This window comes from Crocodylus porosus, unplaced genomic scaffold (assembly GCF_001723895.1).
Source record: "Crocodylus porosus isolate Cpor-Errol unplaced genomic scaffold, CroPor_comp1, whole genome shotgun sequence".
Lineage (NCBI taxonomy): Eukaryota > Metazoa > Chordata > Crocodylia > Crocodylidae > Crocodylus > Crocodylus porosus.
Window position 1 is genome coordinate 23,265,207 of NW_017728916.1, and position 16,971 is coordinate 23,282,177.

Consider the following 16,971-nt stretch of genomic DNA (forward strand, 5'->3'; position numbering starts at 1 on the left):
GTCAGGGCGGCTAGGATCTGGAACCAACTTCTAAGAGAAGTGGTGCTGCCTCCTACCCTGGGGTCTTTAAGAGGAGGCTAGATGGACAACTTGCTGGGGTCTTTTGACCCCAATACTCTTTCCTGCCATGGCGGGGGTTGGACTAGATGATCTACTCAGGTCCCTTCCGACCCTAGAAACTATGAAACTATAAGGCCTGTCAGTAGAAAATTCCGCAGTTTGCACTCATTTTCCATTGGGTTTGTCTGGACTTTCATTCCAGAGATATAAACTTTCCACATGTCTAACGTCTCTCACAAAGGACTTGTAGAATTCATGCTTTTTCCCCCAGTACCGCCTGTGCAGATTTTAATGGGGTGTAGTATGAAATGTAATCACCAAAAAGACATGGTGGCACCCAGCAAGCAAAGAGGATTCACTGTGGCAACAGGGTCTTAGTTTCCTCACTGGAGCTTTGCCTATGAACAAAGTATATGATTCCCATCTAATAGGTACTCAGAAATTCCAAAGACTTTGTTCATAGGCAAAAGAAATGTGATTGTACCTTTCTGTTATTGTCATTTGACAAAGACAGCTGTTGTTTCTCAGATCAAATTGCAGAGGATAAAGTTTTGTTAGTTTGCTAGAAATTCAGAAGGTCCAGTTTTTCTGAATGAAATGCACTGTTTGTTTCTGTTTCAGAAAATAGAAATTATAGATGATGAAGAAAGTGATATGATAAGTAATTCTGAAGTGGATCAAATGAGTTCTCTCTTGGATTATAAGGTAAGTATCTTAAACCTTGTAGAGGAAGGACACTATTACCTTCTCAGAGGAAGCTCAAACAGGTTTTTTTGCGGGGGACTAGGCATGCAGTATGGGAAGGCTAGAATAGTCTGCATTTCCCAAAAAGGATGTGGCCATGAAACTGCAGCACAACACCTGTGCAGCTACTCTTCCAGGCTTTAGAGTGCAGTTAGTAACTCCTTTGCCAGTGTTTTGGTCCCTAGCTTCTGTGAACCGTTCCTTTAATAAGATGCAAAGAACACATAAAGAATGAAGAACGTCTTTCTGTAGACCCACTGAGTTATTATGATGTAAGCAGCCAAGTTTATTTAACACTTAAAATATTTTTCTCATTCTTTTGAGTGAAATGTTCATTATCACCAGATTCAGGCATTCTTTGAACCAGGAGCGTATACTTTTGAGGTTTTATTTTTTAAATATATTGCCAGCCTGGGAAAGAAGGTAACAGCTGGAGTGCTCTAATAAAGCAAGGAGAACTGAGAAGGAAACAGTTCTAATAATTTAGTACTCAATCTTACTGTGTTGCTGCCTACAGAGTTGTTTTTGAAACGATAACGTGAAAAAAAAAATGTTGGATACCAAACAGTCTCTGTCTTCTGCCAAAACTTAAAGGTTATATGTTTGTTATTGCTCACGCAAGAGTTACCACAGTTTTAGTCTCTACTCTTGAGGGTATTTTCTGTGCGAAATGGGCAAGTGTGTAGCTTGGTTTTACAATAAGCATATTCCACTAGAATAGAACCTACTGCCAAATGAATGCATTATTTAAAAAATAAAATAGAATATATCCTTTTTAGGGTACAAAAATGATTCCCTTGAGCACAGTTTTCAGGGTGGGGACAAAGCAGAGTAAATATGGATAAAGAATGACCTTTTCTTAATGTCACTTGTCACTGAAGTGAATGGTTTGTTGTGACAGCATGCCCTACAGAATCCTGTTTGGTTTTATTACATTTTGACATAAACTGTTAGTCTTCATGGCAATGAGTTTTCTGCATTAAAATGCATGCTATCTTTTACCTAAGTATATAGGTGACTTGTAAGCTTTCATCAGTAATGACTACAGTATACTGATTCTTCATATCAAAATATTTTCTTTAAGCTAATATATTAAATGCATTGTTAGGACCATATCTTCAGGGCACCTCTAAAAGTCAACTCACAGTATTTGTCTATTTCATTAGGAATATGCAATTTGTAATTGCACGTTTAAACTCGACATCTTATTCATGAAAATGTGGGTTTTCTGTTCAAAAATAGATACACCCATGTATATTTTAAAAGCATGTTTACAGCCCTGCTGAAAATTCCTCTGTAAAATTCCTGATGTAGCATGACAGCCAGTCTAACAAATCTGCATGAAATTTTCATGTCCAGAATATAATCAGGACTTTAAAAAAAGGACGCTGACAGGTTTTTAAGTTAGTTCATTAAAACAGATGAAAGTCTACTTTGCCAAACTCTTTAGCCAAGCTTTTAATCAATCACTTGCTTCTACCAGAAGCTAAAAAATGGCCGTATCAGTAATATATTTGTGAATAAACATAGGAACCTGAATTTTGAAGATTTGGATTTTTTGAGCTTTTATATTTAATATGCAAAAGTCAAATAAAAAAGTGTTGAAATTTATTTAAATTTCCACTGTCAGGAATTTCTCCACTGTAAATTATGTGAATGTGGAGAACAAAACTGCTTCTGATGTTCATCTTAGACCCTTTGTTTCTTAAACTTGTATCTGTAAACCTGAATATGTAGGCACTCACAGAAGACAACTGCTCGACTTGATCTACAACTAGACCTAACAGTTAGGATGGACTCTCAAGTATTAGATCAAAAGGACCCACTCTGGGTTCTGATTTATAGTTTATCCTTACAATAAGTAACATAAAGTTGTGTCAAAGGCTAAAATATTGTGAGTGACATTATCTACACACCTTTTATTTATTTTTTTAATGAATAGTGAATCCTGGGCAAAATTATGATAATTGAAACTATTTTAATGTTAGTGGCATATTAACAACAATATAATTTACAGCATTTTTGTAGCATCTCTATTATAGCACCATCATTCAGATTCCTCGAGCTAATGATTGTTTTAGGTGCTGCATATCACATTTTTCAAAAGGAGCCTAACAAAAATCGGGACACTGGAAAGCACTTCTGCATATTGAATGTGTACATGTGAGTGTGTGTATGCATGCATGTGCGCGTGCACATATGCATAATTAACTTTACATTCAGAAATTCTTAGCTTGACAAGAAGGGAAGAAATACGAAATTCAAGGCAGAAATTGAAGGCTGAATTGCCTGAGACTACATTATGCTCTCATCTTTAGAATTAGACACATGTGTTTGGAAGACTGGTAATTATAGGAAAAATGCTGTGCTTCTTGTGATATGGTTTGCTCATCTTTGGTTCCTTTGTTTTCATTGTTATCTTCTGGATCATTTGTTAAGTTCTGTCATTCAGCCATCTTTTGCAGACATGCGTTGTCTTAATCTTAAAAAGCTAAAAAGAAAAGAGTTATCTTCTTTATATTACAATATCCTTGCAAAAAGAAATAACTTGGAGAAAGCAATATTTTTAAAGTGAAAGAAATTATTTTTGAATATATACATTCAAGTGCAATACATAATTATAATGTTATACTTTGCATGTTAAACTTTGGCACTAAAGGGTGTGGTGGGAATTATTAGCAAGAATGCTTGTCAGACATGAAGCTGAACCTAAATAGCTCACAAATAGATTTTCCTCCTGTATATTAAACTAGTGGTTTCCATACACAGTGATAAATGTAGTTTACTGTTTATAGAACACTTGGAAAATATCTCATTGAAATTCTCTAGCCATAGTGTAGGCATTTTCAATGCTTCTCTACACTCCTTTGTCAGGATAGCCACAAATGTGATACAGAGACCATCTTGCAATCAGTGCATAGGTTTTTTTCCTGGGCCTGGCAATAAATTGGCAATAAATTCATCAGCTGTGGTGATTTTCATTATCTGTTTATTTGGGATCTCTGTTGGATCCATTTGGATCTTTCTTGTGTCTGAAGTTGTATGGACAATGGAAATCAAGAATGAGAAACTATCAACTCTTTTACATAGATAGTTGAACAGCAATTAGATGCTAAAAATGTCTAGTTACTCATGAAGGTTGAATTTGAATTGGATAGGAAATGGCTATTGCAGCCATGGGAAGGGAGATTAAATATTAAAAATATATATTTCTGCAGCTTGAATAAACAATGGTATCAAAAGGCAGCAGTAACAGATTGGTTATTCTGCACAGCCATGCTGTGGCGTGTTTTGGGTTGGTGCCAGGAGCCACAGGCACTGTTTGATGTATCCCTCATATGATAAGTTTAAAAGAAGGACCTTTTCATCCTTCTTTGCTGTGGCTGTACTGCCCCAATCTGTGACTTGCCTGCCTAAGTAGGATGTGGCAATGTCCTAGCCTCAGGCATTTAAAAAGCAGACATTATTGTAGTGTTTTTCATGAGTCTGTTAAACAATTTCCTTCCTGTGCCCAAATGAAATGGATATTATCCAATGTAAAGGTATCAGTATTAAAAAAACAATTCGAGGATTTTAAGGAGGCTTAGTGAAATGATTCTTTGGGATATCCCTTACCCTTACCTGGCTCTTTATGTGACGAGCATATGCATTTGAGTGGCAGTGGAGAGTCTTGTGTTCTTTTTCCCCATGCATCTCCACTTCTGGACTCCTTTTCCAGAATTGGAACCTCGCTGCCATCTTCTTTCACTCCCTCACAGATAGTTTCCATATTCAAGATTATCTTATTTTTTGAGAGAGAGCGAGCTAAGGTTTGTTGTTTTTTTAAATGGAAGCTCGAGTTTTCTTTTATAGGATAAAAAGCTGGTCTTTTTAAGATTCTCACATATCAATCTCATACTTTAGAAGCGTGCATTAATTTCCCTGAAAAACATCAACTCTGCTTGCATGATTGCTATTATGCATTTCTACAGCATAGTAATAAATGGTTTGGCCTATGCGCTTATAGGGCATTACAGGTCTAGGATGACATCACTAAAAGCCAATCAGAAATCTCCAATTGTATTCCTTTCTAAAGCCTCATAAAACATGCCTTGTTCTGTCTTAGTGCTTAATTTTCAAACACAAGTAATAAGATCAGACAGTAGTATGCTCTCCCTGAGGAGTTTTTCCATGATGGTACATTCACAAGACATTTTTATACACTAGAATTATTTGAGTTTACCAAATTTAATTTTTACCACAATAGTAACAGACTGTTCTTTTCCATTTTGTTTAATATAGGTACATGTGAAGATACCTAAAATTATCTAATGTTAATTATTATTTCCAGAATTATATCTGTTTTCCCCTCAGAATGAAGAAGTTAGATTCATTGAAAATGAATTGGAGAATCACAAACAGAAATACTTTGAACTACAGACATTTACTAGAAGCTTGATACTGGCTATCAAATCAGATGATAAAGAACAGCAGCAGGTAAGGCCAGAAGGAGACAGCAATGAGTTGTTTTCATCTTTTTTGTGTGTGTTCCATCATTTTCATATGTATTTATATTCTGTAGTGCTTATAGGCTCAAACTGAGATCAGGGTCTTCTTCATCCTAGACATTGCGCACACAGTGAAAGTCTCAGCCTAAAAGATCTTGCAACCTAGACAACAGAGACAAAGGGTAGGAAAGTGGAAGTATTATGCTTATTTTGAAGAGGGAAATTGCACAGATTGCATTGTATCGCAGATGTAGTCCAAGGCTGAGCCAGGAATAAAGCCCAGATCTCTTCAGTTCTGCTCCAGTGCTTTAAATAAATACCCTTCCTTTCTCTACTCTTGTTTTATGTTCCTCTGAGGAATTGTTATTGTCATATGCTAAAGTAGACTTCGTTTTAAAAATATGTTTGATTTTCATTTTAATAAAAAGGAAAAGGTCAGAATATACCGTGGTGTAGATGTTGGTATAGTCTCCACTTATTTCTTTGTGGATTTTTACCAGCTGAGAATCTAGCATAAAAAATGAGTGTAGGTTAATGCATAATGTGATGCCAATTAAGCAGTGAGTTTTTTTCTTCATTTCGGATATTTAAAAAAGAAACCAAAAGCAAAAAGAAAATAGCATTACTACCTCACTTTCATATAATGAATTTGTTAGGAGGCCCATGGCCCTATCCATCAAAGCATGCCATATACATATTTAACTGTAAAAACCCATGTTTTTCTGGGCTTTTGGTTCAGGGCCTGTCTGCGCACAGTTTTGCATTCATAGTCTGAACACTGGGAATATTTTCCCACATAAAATAAGTAAACATTGTTTATGCTTCATAAAAGACATCAAGGTCTTGGGACTGAAATATCAATGAAAGTAACCTCCTAATGACTTTATACATAGGGGCCCAGATCTACATCCTGATACTAATATGCTGCAAGGTTATGTCTATAAGGATAGCCTAATTTAGCTGCTTTTTAAAATATGCACTGTAATGTAGTAATGTTCCTATAGGCACACAACAGATTGTTTAATTCATGAAACCATTCTGGGAATCTTTTAAGATATGTAGCTTCATTTTCATTATTGCTTTTGGACAAAGGGTTTGATTTGCTATAGTTCTTGCAACATGCTTAGTTACAAATGTGCATATGTTGAGCAACATATAATCATCATGTCAAAAAAAAAGTGACAAAATTGTGTTAATGTTAGTGTGCCCTTGCATGTATGCAGCCTAAGGCCACGTACAGGCATAATGTTTCTATAGGAGAGATGCAGCTCCTCAGTAGAAATTGAATGTGCAAGTGTGCATACAGTTTCTCACAGAACAAAAAAAGCAGTTCTGGGAGAAAAATACTGATACACGTGATGCACAGGCACTTTTAATTAGTGAAGCTCACTAATTAAAGTGACCAGCACTGCATCCCAGAACACATGTAAAAATGGCCCAGGGTTCCCAGTCTGAGGAGTGGGCAGAGGACTTTGCACAGCTACTCCAGTCCCTCTTGGAATGGAAGTACAGGAGCAGCCACTGACTGTTCCCCACACTTTCCCCAGGCCGAGACCACCAGGTCTTGGGAAGAGGGGAGAGGACAGTTGCAGACTGAACACCTGTACTGCTCCCTCACTCAGAAACATTTCTAGCAGTGCAAAGCTTCCACTATTAGAAGTTCATGGATTCAGCTATAGTACCAAGAAAATCTGAAAAAGGAAATGTATGCCATACAGTCAGGAAAACATAGCTACTAATGAAAGAACAAGAAAGGAAGATTTACTGCCATGATGAACAGTTATTGCAGGAACAGAAAGAAATCATGTGGTAATATTTGGGGCATTTTTTTTGTTCCCCAAAAGGAAAAAAAATCTTCCTCGTTATGCCTTGGAATTCATCTTTGGATAGCCTCCTATGAACTCATATTGAGATGCAGTGGTTATTTAAAATATGGTAATTTGCTATCATTCATACTTAAGGTTTCACAGTATTCCTCTATAATAACAAGAAACAAACTTGTTATCTGGTGGGAAATGACCTTTTGGCTATGGTAGCAGATGCTTCATTTTTAGACAGCATTCTGCTCTGCCTTTTGTATAGGGAATTTCACCACTGACTGAAAAAATGCAGAAAAAGCAATCTTCTTTGGTATGTAAGTAATTGCAGAGTTACTATGAAATGTGGAAAATGTGACCAAATTCCAATTTTTTTTCCTAAAAAGCATCCTTTTTTATTATAGGCACTGCTGTCAGATTTACCTCCTGAATTAGAAGAGATGGATTTCAATCATCCATCTCCAGAGCCTGATGATACCTCATTCAGCTTGTCATCTTTATCAGAAAAAAATGCCTCAGACAGTTTGTGATCTTTGGAGGAAAAAAATACATACAACACTTTTAGGCTGCCTAACAGGTGTGCATTTGAAGATAACTGCATTTGTTACCTGATATCCTTCAATCAGAAAAACCTGAGAGAAGTAGGCAGACCTTGCCGAAGGGGGAATGGGATAATGTGGCTGCAGTTTTGCAGAGACAAGAAATATGGAACTATGTGTTTGGCGAGCCAGAAAGCTATATAACAAAAGGTTTAGTTTTTAGCACCTCTGCCTTGATTAGGGTAATGTCTAATTTCCAAAATAACTCTTACTTTGTAGCAAAGCCTATTCTGAGCAGGGATCCAAGAATGGAAAACAACTGTCCAGTGTTATACAGCCAGGTAATATTTCAATCTGCTTGTCACATAAAATTCACCAGTCCTGTTTGTTGTAACCATTGCCTTTCCCCTTACTCCCTTCTTACTCAGGTAGGTGGACTAAAAATTGGGAATTCAGATAGAATAATGGGCTTGTAATGAACTGTTCTTGGACTCCTGTGAAAATTTGAATTAAATCAGAGTTTAAATTTAAAAAATGCTTTTTTGTATGTAAGTGCAAGTTGTTGAGTCGCCCATTATCTCACCAAAATGCCTGAAAACCATTTGGAAGACTAACTGAAACATTTGAATTAGCTTTAATAAATTATTGATGTACAGAAGCAGTCTTAAATGTTGTAAAAACTTAGACCTTCCCTGAAAATTCTTGGTTACTGGAAAACAAAATGTTTCTAATATTCTCACTGTAGTGATGGATTAGATGATATCTTGCACCAATAGCTAGAGTTGTATGGTCATAGTAATGCTTTTATTGCACTGGATTTTAGAAAGCCTGAATAGCAATGGCTGTGTTCAAGGTTTAAACATCAGTTGGGTAGATTTTCCACACTGCTTCATTCTGTTGTAGCAGTGCCATCAGCCAAAGACGGTTGTCAGCCCATCCCCTGAGTTGTTCTACCTTACAAATTCCCACAGCGTAATTCATTTAGGGCCATGTTGCACATTACACTTAGGATGTGCTAACTGCACTTAAAATGTGAGTTTTCACATGTTCAAGCAGTAAAACGCGCTACGTGAGATTGTATTGTAACAAAATGTTAAAATATTTTGTGGGAAGAATATCTCCAGATTGTATTAAGCAGTGTGTTCTGCTATTATCAGACTGCTCAGAGATTATCAGAGATAATAAAACTTCAAAATTCTGGTGCAGTGCCAGGTCTGGGACTAACAATCTGCTGATTTTTGGCCCCAGCACTGCACTGGAGCAAGTCCAAAACTACTGTGTGATGCTGGGATGGCAGTCAGCTGATTGTCAGTCCCAGCCCCAGCAGCATCACACTGGAGCCAATTCAGACTGCCAGCAGCAGAGACCCAGTTCTCCCCACCGATCCAGCTGCAAAAGGCTTTGCTCCCTGTGCCTCCTTCCACTTGCCACCAACAGCAGAAACCCAGCTCACCCCAACATGCCAGGGGTAGGAACTCCTGGGCTGGACAGTGCTGGAGATAAGTTGGGGCAGGTGCAGGCTCGGTACAGAGCTTGTATGTACTCACAGGTGGACATGTGAGCTGTAGCACCTGGTGCCAGGGCCAATGTTGGGACAGGGGGAAGGAATCCCTGCCAGCCTCAGCCCTGTCCAGAGCAGGCTGAGATCATAATAAACGTTACTATGTGACTACTCAGAACACATTCTAACTTTTCATACAGTACAGTAATGCTTACTAGGAGCTAAATAAAACATATGCCTAAGTGTCCCATGTGACAAGGTCCTTACCATTACCCGAATTTGATAAATTGCTGTGTTGTTTTCTCACCAGACACCAGGTGTTAACAAAGTATTATTTTAGTTGCAGTTTCCAAAGTGTATACCTAATTGCTGACAGTGGCTGAAGCTATCTTGTCCTTTCTTGGCAGCCATTTGATATTGAATCTCACATCTCATTTAATAAAATCAATGTATGTTGATGCACTCAGATAAATTCAGTATAGTACATAATACTGTGGCATATAGCTCAAACTTTGTAATATCTAGTCTGAATGTTTCCACACAGGCCTCATTGAAACCCTAGGTCTCACCAAGTTGAGAGCCAGATGCTTCTGCTCTTATACTGAATTGCACCTTCCTCTGAGTAATTCTGCTTAAATTACTGGTACTGCTTACTGTACAGTGTGTATCAGGATTGAACAACCTGGTATTTTCTAAATAGTTCTAAATTATTGTAAGTGTTGAGAAAAACCCTTATTTCTTTTTCAATTAACTTGCTATTGGTTAAATGTATTTTACTCAAATTCTACTCTGAATACCTGTTCTGTTCTACATCTTTATGGCTTAATCCTTTCTGCACCATTATCATCTATTACAAGCCTTGTTCTTTTGGTTTCTCTCTACTCCTGTGTTTGTGCTGCAAGGCATGGAGAAAACCTTAGCAGTGCTGTTGGGTACCAAGCACACTACGTGATAATGTTAATTAAAAAAAAATAATAATCCAGGACTAGTATAAAAACTACTACTGATACACACTATGCCACAGCTCAGTTAAATACATACACTCCCTACACAGTTCAGGAAAACCACTACTACCCAACTCACAGAATACTACAGCAAAAAGCAAGCTGCTGACTCCACATCTAGATAAGTGTCAATGTAAAGAAGTTAGAGTAAAAAAACACTGAAATATTAAAAAGGCACCCACTGATACCGAAGGATCCATTGTAGGTTCTTCACCTATTGTATAGCGTAGCTAGAAATCCAGGGTTTTCCTGACAGCCAGATTTTGATGTCCTTCCTGAAAATGATCTGCACTTTTTTTACAGTCCCAGTCATTTCGGTACAGGACTGTAAATAAGAATTACGGTACTACACTTAAATACAGCATAGATTTCATTTACCATACTGTATACCTTGAGATAACAGACGTGATTGATTATGCATGTTCTGCATTGAATTAACAGTGCCTGTTGACAGTACTTTCCCCAAAGGGCAGATGCATGAGACAGTTAAGCTTCATGCTTTTAGTGAGTTTTATTGTAAAAATTTAAAGTAATGGTGGCATGACCCTAGTTCTCTCATTGGACCCCTACTTCCAACCTACTTTTCCTTTGCTTGGTCTGACAACAAACAGCAGTTTTTAAATTCTAATTTTTAATTTCATGGGCCCAGAGCCTGTAGCAATTTCACTTTTTACAACAGAATTTTATCACTGCCCTTCATTTTTCTCTCTTGATTTTGCCCTGATGTTGTCAAACTAATTCAATCAGTTTAATTTTGGATGAGCTACACCTAGCTGAAACATTTATTTGGGAATCTCTTTGATCAGTGAGCTGGAATGCTGATTCATAAGCTACAAATACTGCACTTATCCTGGAAAAAAGTGCAATCCTTTAGGGTAAAAACAGCTTATCCTGGGACTGATCCTCCAGGGGTTTTGACTCTGCACCAAAACAGGCATAGGACAATTGCAGTTTGAACAACAACTCAAATTAGCTGCAGTTGTCCTGGAAAAATGTTATCTCTGATACTTCATAGCTACTTAAAGTGGACTTTTAGAATCCCACAGTAAAGGGCTTTGCCCCAAGAGAACTCTAATGTCTGTTTTTAGCCTCAGATGCCCATGTCTTTTGCCCCAGAATAAATCCTAAAAAGGTCCATGGGGTAAGAAATTTTAACAGTGTATCCTGGGACATCGTAAAGTAAGTCTAAATGGTTATCCCAGGATTTCATCATTGAATGCATGGCAAAAATGCAGCAGAGTATTCAGCAGCTTACTAAACTCTAATAAAAAAGGTGATGTGTTTACTACACATCAATCAATGAATATTTCTGTTCCAGGACTAACACAGGTACAACTTGTCCAGGGATAAACGCAACATCTGTTGCTAGCACCTAGAATATTAGGCCTGGGGTCTGCGCCTGGTTTATCCCTTTGAGCGACAATATGCTTAGTTTTCTGCAACACAGGGTAAAAAAAGTATTTATTGCAAAGCAGCCATGTTTTCACATCCAGAAACAATTGGCAACAGGCGGATAACTGAGAAGAAATATTGTGTATAAAATATGTTCCTATTTAATTAGATACTTTGTAGGGGTAGTTCTGTACAGCTATTATAGTGCTTTTTCTTAAAATGATCTTAATCCATGCGTCCTGAGATATTCCCAGTACTAGTAGTTTTAAAAATATTTTCATCCTGTACACTGGCTGAAAAGCAGCAGACTCATTTTTTTTAAAGGCACAGTATGATAACAACAATTAGGAATAACAATCTTTTAAAAATATGAATGTCCACTTCAGAAGGCTACACCTCAGATACATACTTTCACCAGATATGTGGCTCATGGCTTCATGTTTTGATAGTCTCTTCTGAAATCCAGGTAATCAGGCTCACAGGCTCCAATCAAGAAAGTGATGTAACAACATTCCCATATAACTCTATTGTAGTTCATTTGTTCCCTCCCACAACCCACCTCATTGAGATCTGATTGGGCCAGTGTTCACTTAGGAAGGTGCACACACTATTAATATGAAATGTTCATGAGGGAGTTTTGAAGGCATTTATGTGGGTCTGTAATCAGTACACTACTAGCAAAAACAATGCTGCCATCTCTAGATGATTCCGGCCAAATTCAGTCCCAACTTGAATTGGTATAACTTCAGTCAACCCAACTGACTGGGAGTTTGGTCTATGGATGAAAGGGCAACATCTGTTTCTTTAGCCTTATATTTTCTGTCCATTCTTCCCACCAAATTTGTCTCGATAGCTAGCTGAAGCACTTTTCAGACCCAGAAGCAGATACCTGCGCATACTCATCTTCTGAAGGAATTCTAGGTTTTCTTCGGCTGATAAAGTGTTGCTGATGGCTCTGGTGATCCTGACCGCTTTTAGCATTTTGGTTTACAATTATTTCCTCGTTCATTGGTGGAAAAATAGAGCATGTTAGATGTTAGTTTAACTTCCACTACATGTAGATTGCCAGAAGGATGCTAGTTTCATGACAAAGAAGGGAAATAATAGTAGATGTTCCTGTGGTAGCACAAAAGAAACATTAAAAAAGCAGCTATTTTACTCCTTTACATCATGAACTTCAGTAACAGCTACAAGAGTGCAACGAGTTGAAGAACCTTTCATCATCTTGCTGCTAAGGCTCCAGTTTGCTTTATCAGTGAGGGATGATTTCACTGACATTATTTATTCCTAAGAAATCTATTGTGATCTGAATTACAAAGATCTGTGTCCTTCTGAAGAAAGCCTGAAGTGGAAAATGCCAATTCAGAGCAACAGACATGCACTTTAAACCAGAAATCTGGTGCTACTTCCCTGTGAGGAGCCATGATAGCTCATTTGCTTGCAAATTTGTTAATACGTGACAAAGGGTGTACCTGAAGCAGCGCTAACAAAACTTAAATATTTCTAGTCACTACATTTTAAGCAAATATAGTTCTAAATGCCTATGGAAAGCAGGTCTATTAAGAAAGTATCCATTTTCTTAAATTGTCACTTGCAGGGTAGCACTCTACTTGAAAGAAGTTTTGCTTTTAAAAAAACCCAAAACTCCAAAAATAAGCAAGCCACAGGCTTCACAGAAAAAATGGAAGGAGCAAAGGGTATAAGTGAGCATGCTGCATTTTTAACTTATCTTGTTAAATTCTCTTCTTTCTTTACATTGGGAATCTACTCAATTCCTTTGCCAAATGAAAAAACAGCAGGGATATCTAATAATGAAGTGATATAATCACAATCCTATTGTATAGTATCAGTTTGGTGAAAACTTTTGTAACAGAGCTTAGACTGCTGCAAATTGGACTGCACTTTTGCTACCATATTAGTAACCTTAAAATTAGTCTTGAAGTGCTGTCTTTTCTGTTCATACTTTAGTGGATTCTTATTCTCAGGATTTTCATGGTGCGAAGAAAGGAAATATTTAAAGCATCTGAAACCATTAAAAACGTAAGAAAAACTGGTAACATTGCAACCAAAAAGTTACTTTACTACCTCTAGTCCTGCTGCCCAGACCCTTCAGCATCAACCAGTTATATACCAGGCTGCCTTACCTGCAGAGGGCCTGGTGTCTTTTAAATATTCTTTCAACTTTAAGACAAGTCTCTGTCTGTTTCTAAAAAAACAGAAAGAGTGTATGAGTTACTTGGTTATCCTGTGTCATTCATCTTCTGACTCCAGTTAACTCTGGCCAATTAATCGGAGGCATCAGAACCATCTTTTTGTATTGTCAGGCTTGTCTAACCATTTAATATTTTACCACACTTGCCAAAGTTTGCATCGTAAGAATAAGCGGTGAGCAAAAAGCTACATGGTACCAGAAAACTGGAACCGTCTTTGGCAGACGACACTATACTACACTGTTTCCATAGAAGACTCCACAGGGTTACTTAAATCAAAGAGCTTTTTTCTCTGTAAACATATGACTAGCATTTTGCTCAAGGATGCAAAAGACAAAAATGTGTGATTTAACAAGCAAACCTCTAACAAGGAAGGAGACTCTTAAGAATGTTCTCTCAAGGGAAATGTTTTCTGGTCAGTCCTGTGGTAAAAGTAAACATTTTACTCTATTTCTGAGTTAAGCAAATAATTCCTTTACAGTTCTGTATTACATTTTACACATACTACCTCTGAAATGTAACACCATCATCAAAGCCACATTAAATTATGTGATCTTTTTTAGGATATTTTTACAACTTTATATAGGCAATAAATAATTTCTAGCAGGTGCATTCTTTTCCGTTTTACGGATATCTTCAGTTATATATGTGTGTGGCACTGTTTTTTTTAGTTTAGGTTGTTTTGTGTGGGTTGGTTTCTCTTTACTATATGTTCTTTTACAAACTACATGTGTTTTTGACAAAGAAGCCAACAATAATAAGATGATGTGGAGGAAAAAAAGAACCTGTCATGGGTATGTTAGGGACTGCAGAAAAATTACCAACTTCTCGGCTCACAAATGATGATCTGGTAATAAATAGGCACTTGTGATATTTCTGGTGCAGCTATTAAAAACAATGAATATTACTGTTGGAGAAAATTATTCTGGTGCCAAAGGACTAACCTGATGTTGTCCAGAATGCAAATTAATTTCTATAATGGAGAACAGCTAAATAGTGAATCCCAACAAAGTAATGAAAATGATTGAAAATCAGATCCTTTGCTGCATGATGTGAAACTGTTTTCATAAATGTATTTTTCAGTTCGTTTTTGTTTCCATCTATACTTTTCCATGCAGGGGAAAAAACACACGTTGCAGGAGTATTTTTGTTTGTTTGTTTGTATTCAGTCAAGCATCAAATGTTTCTCAAAATAATCAGTGGCAAAGCTCCCGTTGGTTTTAATAGACCCAGAATTCAGCTGAGTGCAAGCCAAATCTCATAGAAAAGTTTCACATAAAAAAAAACAATGCCCCTGGAATTTTCTGGTCCCACCCATGAAAATAGGGTTTTTTTTCTACAGAGCTTTCATTAAAGTTTTTAAATGCTGTAGGTGTGCAGGAAAACTGGAGTGCAAACAAAAACTTCCTTTTGATGTCAGCTGAACCAAAAATTTATAACAAAATGTTTTGGTTTCCATGCAGCAGAGCATAGATGTAAACTGAATGCAAATTAATTCTGAGTAAAAATCTCATCTTGATAAGGCAAAGTGTTCAAAATGTATAAAACAAAAGGAAATTATAGCAATCCTCTTGAAGTGTCTCTTCAGACTAACTGTGCTCTGTAATAGAAATTACATATGTAATTGTTAAACTTATTTTACATATATAACTACAAAGTGCACACTTGTGTGTATGTGTGTGTGTGTGTGTGTGTATATATATATGTATATATAGTATGTGCGCACACACTAAATGTAATTAGCACTTACAAAAGGCATTTTCACTCCAGGAAAAGCCAGATGGAGTTCTTCTAAAGTAGATTCTTTTGTTAGTAGTAAATTATGTAACTATTATTCTTACTTATATTCAAGAACTACTTTTAGATTAAATTGAATACATCCCTGTAAGTATTAATTATAGTTTATCTTTACTTCAGTGTAAGGCCAGTAGAGTTAGGCTTCAAACTACACTGAAAAGCCCAGTGTAATGCTATGCTTAAGTAATCTCAGCACATTAACAGACCAACTTCGCTAAATGATGAGGATCTTAACCAATTTATAGCCAAGACAGTTTCTAATTTAGTTACACTAAATATGTTAGTTTGAAAAGAAGCAACTTACCTGAAAGTCTAAGTATTATTCCATAAGTTTTTTATGTCATGTTAATTTGCTTACAACATATATAAGGTAGCTCATTCTTTTCAACTGAATTTAATTATGTCCTTTTGGGCAAGTTTCACAAGCTTTGTAAACGGAATGTAAAGCTGAATTTCTCTGTGAAAATTAATATTTATACTTCATTTTTATTATATGTATTAGTATGTGTAGCAAGAAGATTATTATAAATCCTAAATTTGAGTACCTCCACTATGGTCCAGGATATATCATCTTGGCTTACACACTTGATGGATGCCTACTGAAATATTCCATCCATTCTATTGATCTAGTGTCTGTGTATATAAAGGTATTTATAAACTTGTATTAACAAAGCTCATCAAGAAAAAAGGTTACTATTTCCTTCTTTAGAAATCTGCCCAACTATTTTTATATAAAATGTTGGTCTCTGCCTTAACTTTTTTTGTGAAAATGTGTGCCATAGATATTTTAACTTATCTTCATATATTTAACAGAACTTGCTTTGGCTTACATTTAAGTAAACTGTGAGCATTTTAAAGGTTATTTTATAGTTAAATTAACCTTTTTTTGCTTAAAATTTATTTTAAATTATTTCACCTTTATGTTTGCATTAAGGTTCTCTCCCCTTCCCCATCCATCTTTTTGTCCTTTAAAGCAATTGAATCTGCCTCGATATACACACTTTGGTAGTTCAAGAAATGACACTTTTTTTCATTAATTTATCATTTCCAGTTTGGTAAACCTTTGAGAAATCAGTGGTTACTACAATGTATCTATCTTGACCCAGTCGGTCAGAGTAAAGGGCTAGTTACCTTTGGTAAATTTGTCTACTAGGCTCAAGGATATTTTTCTATCAAGTTTGGGAGTCTGGAAAAATGAAATAAAGGTCAACTAATTCATGTTCTTGTATAAAAGTGTTCAGTTTCTGTATTTCTTATTATTAGCCTGTAAACACCAATGCTATGACCATGTTGATACTACATTTGTATAGCCCAATACTTCCCCTTTTAAAAACAATTCAAGTATTATATCCACAAGACCTGCAGGGCCTGGGGCTATAAAAAAAAAAGTCTTATGCAGAGGTCATGTGATAGGATTATC

At 36.5% G+C, this 16,971-nt stretch overlaps 1 protein-coding gene across 3 annotated transcripts in view; it reads left to right on the forward strand.

The window, feature by feature from the left end:
- Positions 1 to 16,101, forward strand: part of HDX (highly divergent homeobox) — a 93,567-nt gene extending 77,466 nt beyond the window's left edge. For 2 of the 3 annotated variants that reach the window (XM_019536486.1, XM_019536484.1), the window contains 3 exons: positions 682 to 765; positions 5,158 to 5,280; positions 7,513 to 16,101. In XM_019536486.1, coding sequence (XP_019392031.1) covers positions 682 to 765; positions 5,158 to 5,280; positions 7,513 to 7,638 — 333 coding nt within the window. In that variant the 3' untranslated portion in view covers positions 7,639 to 16,101. Of the gene's footprint in view, positions 1 to 681; positions 766 to 5,134; positions 5,281 to 7,512 lie in introns of all 3 variants that reach the window. The other variant, XM_019536485.1, reaches the window with a different exon arrangement.
- The last annotated feature ends 870 nt before the right edge of the window (positions 16,102 to 16,971 follow it).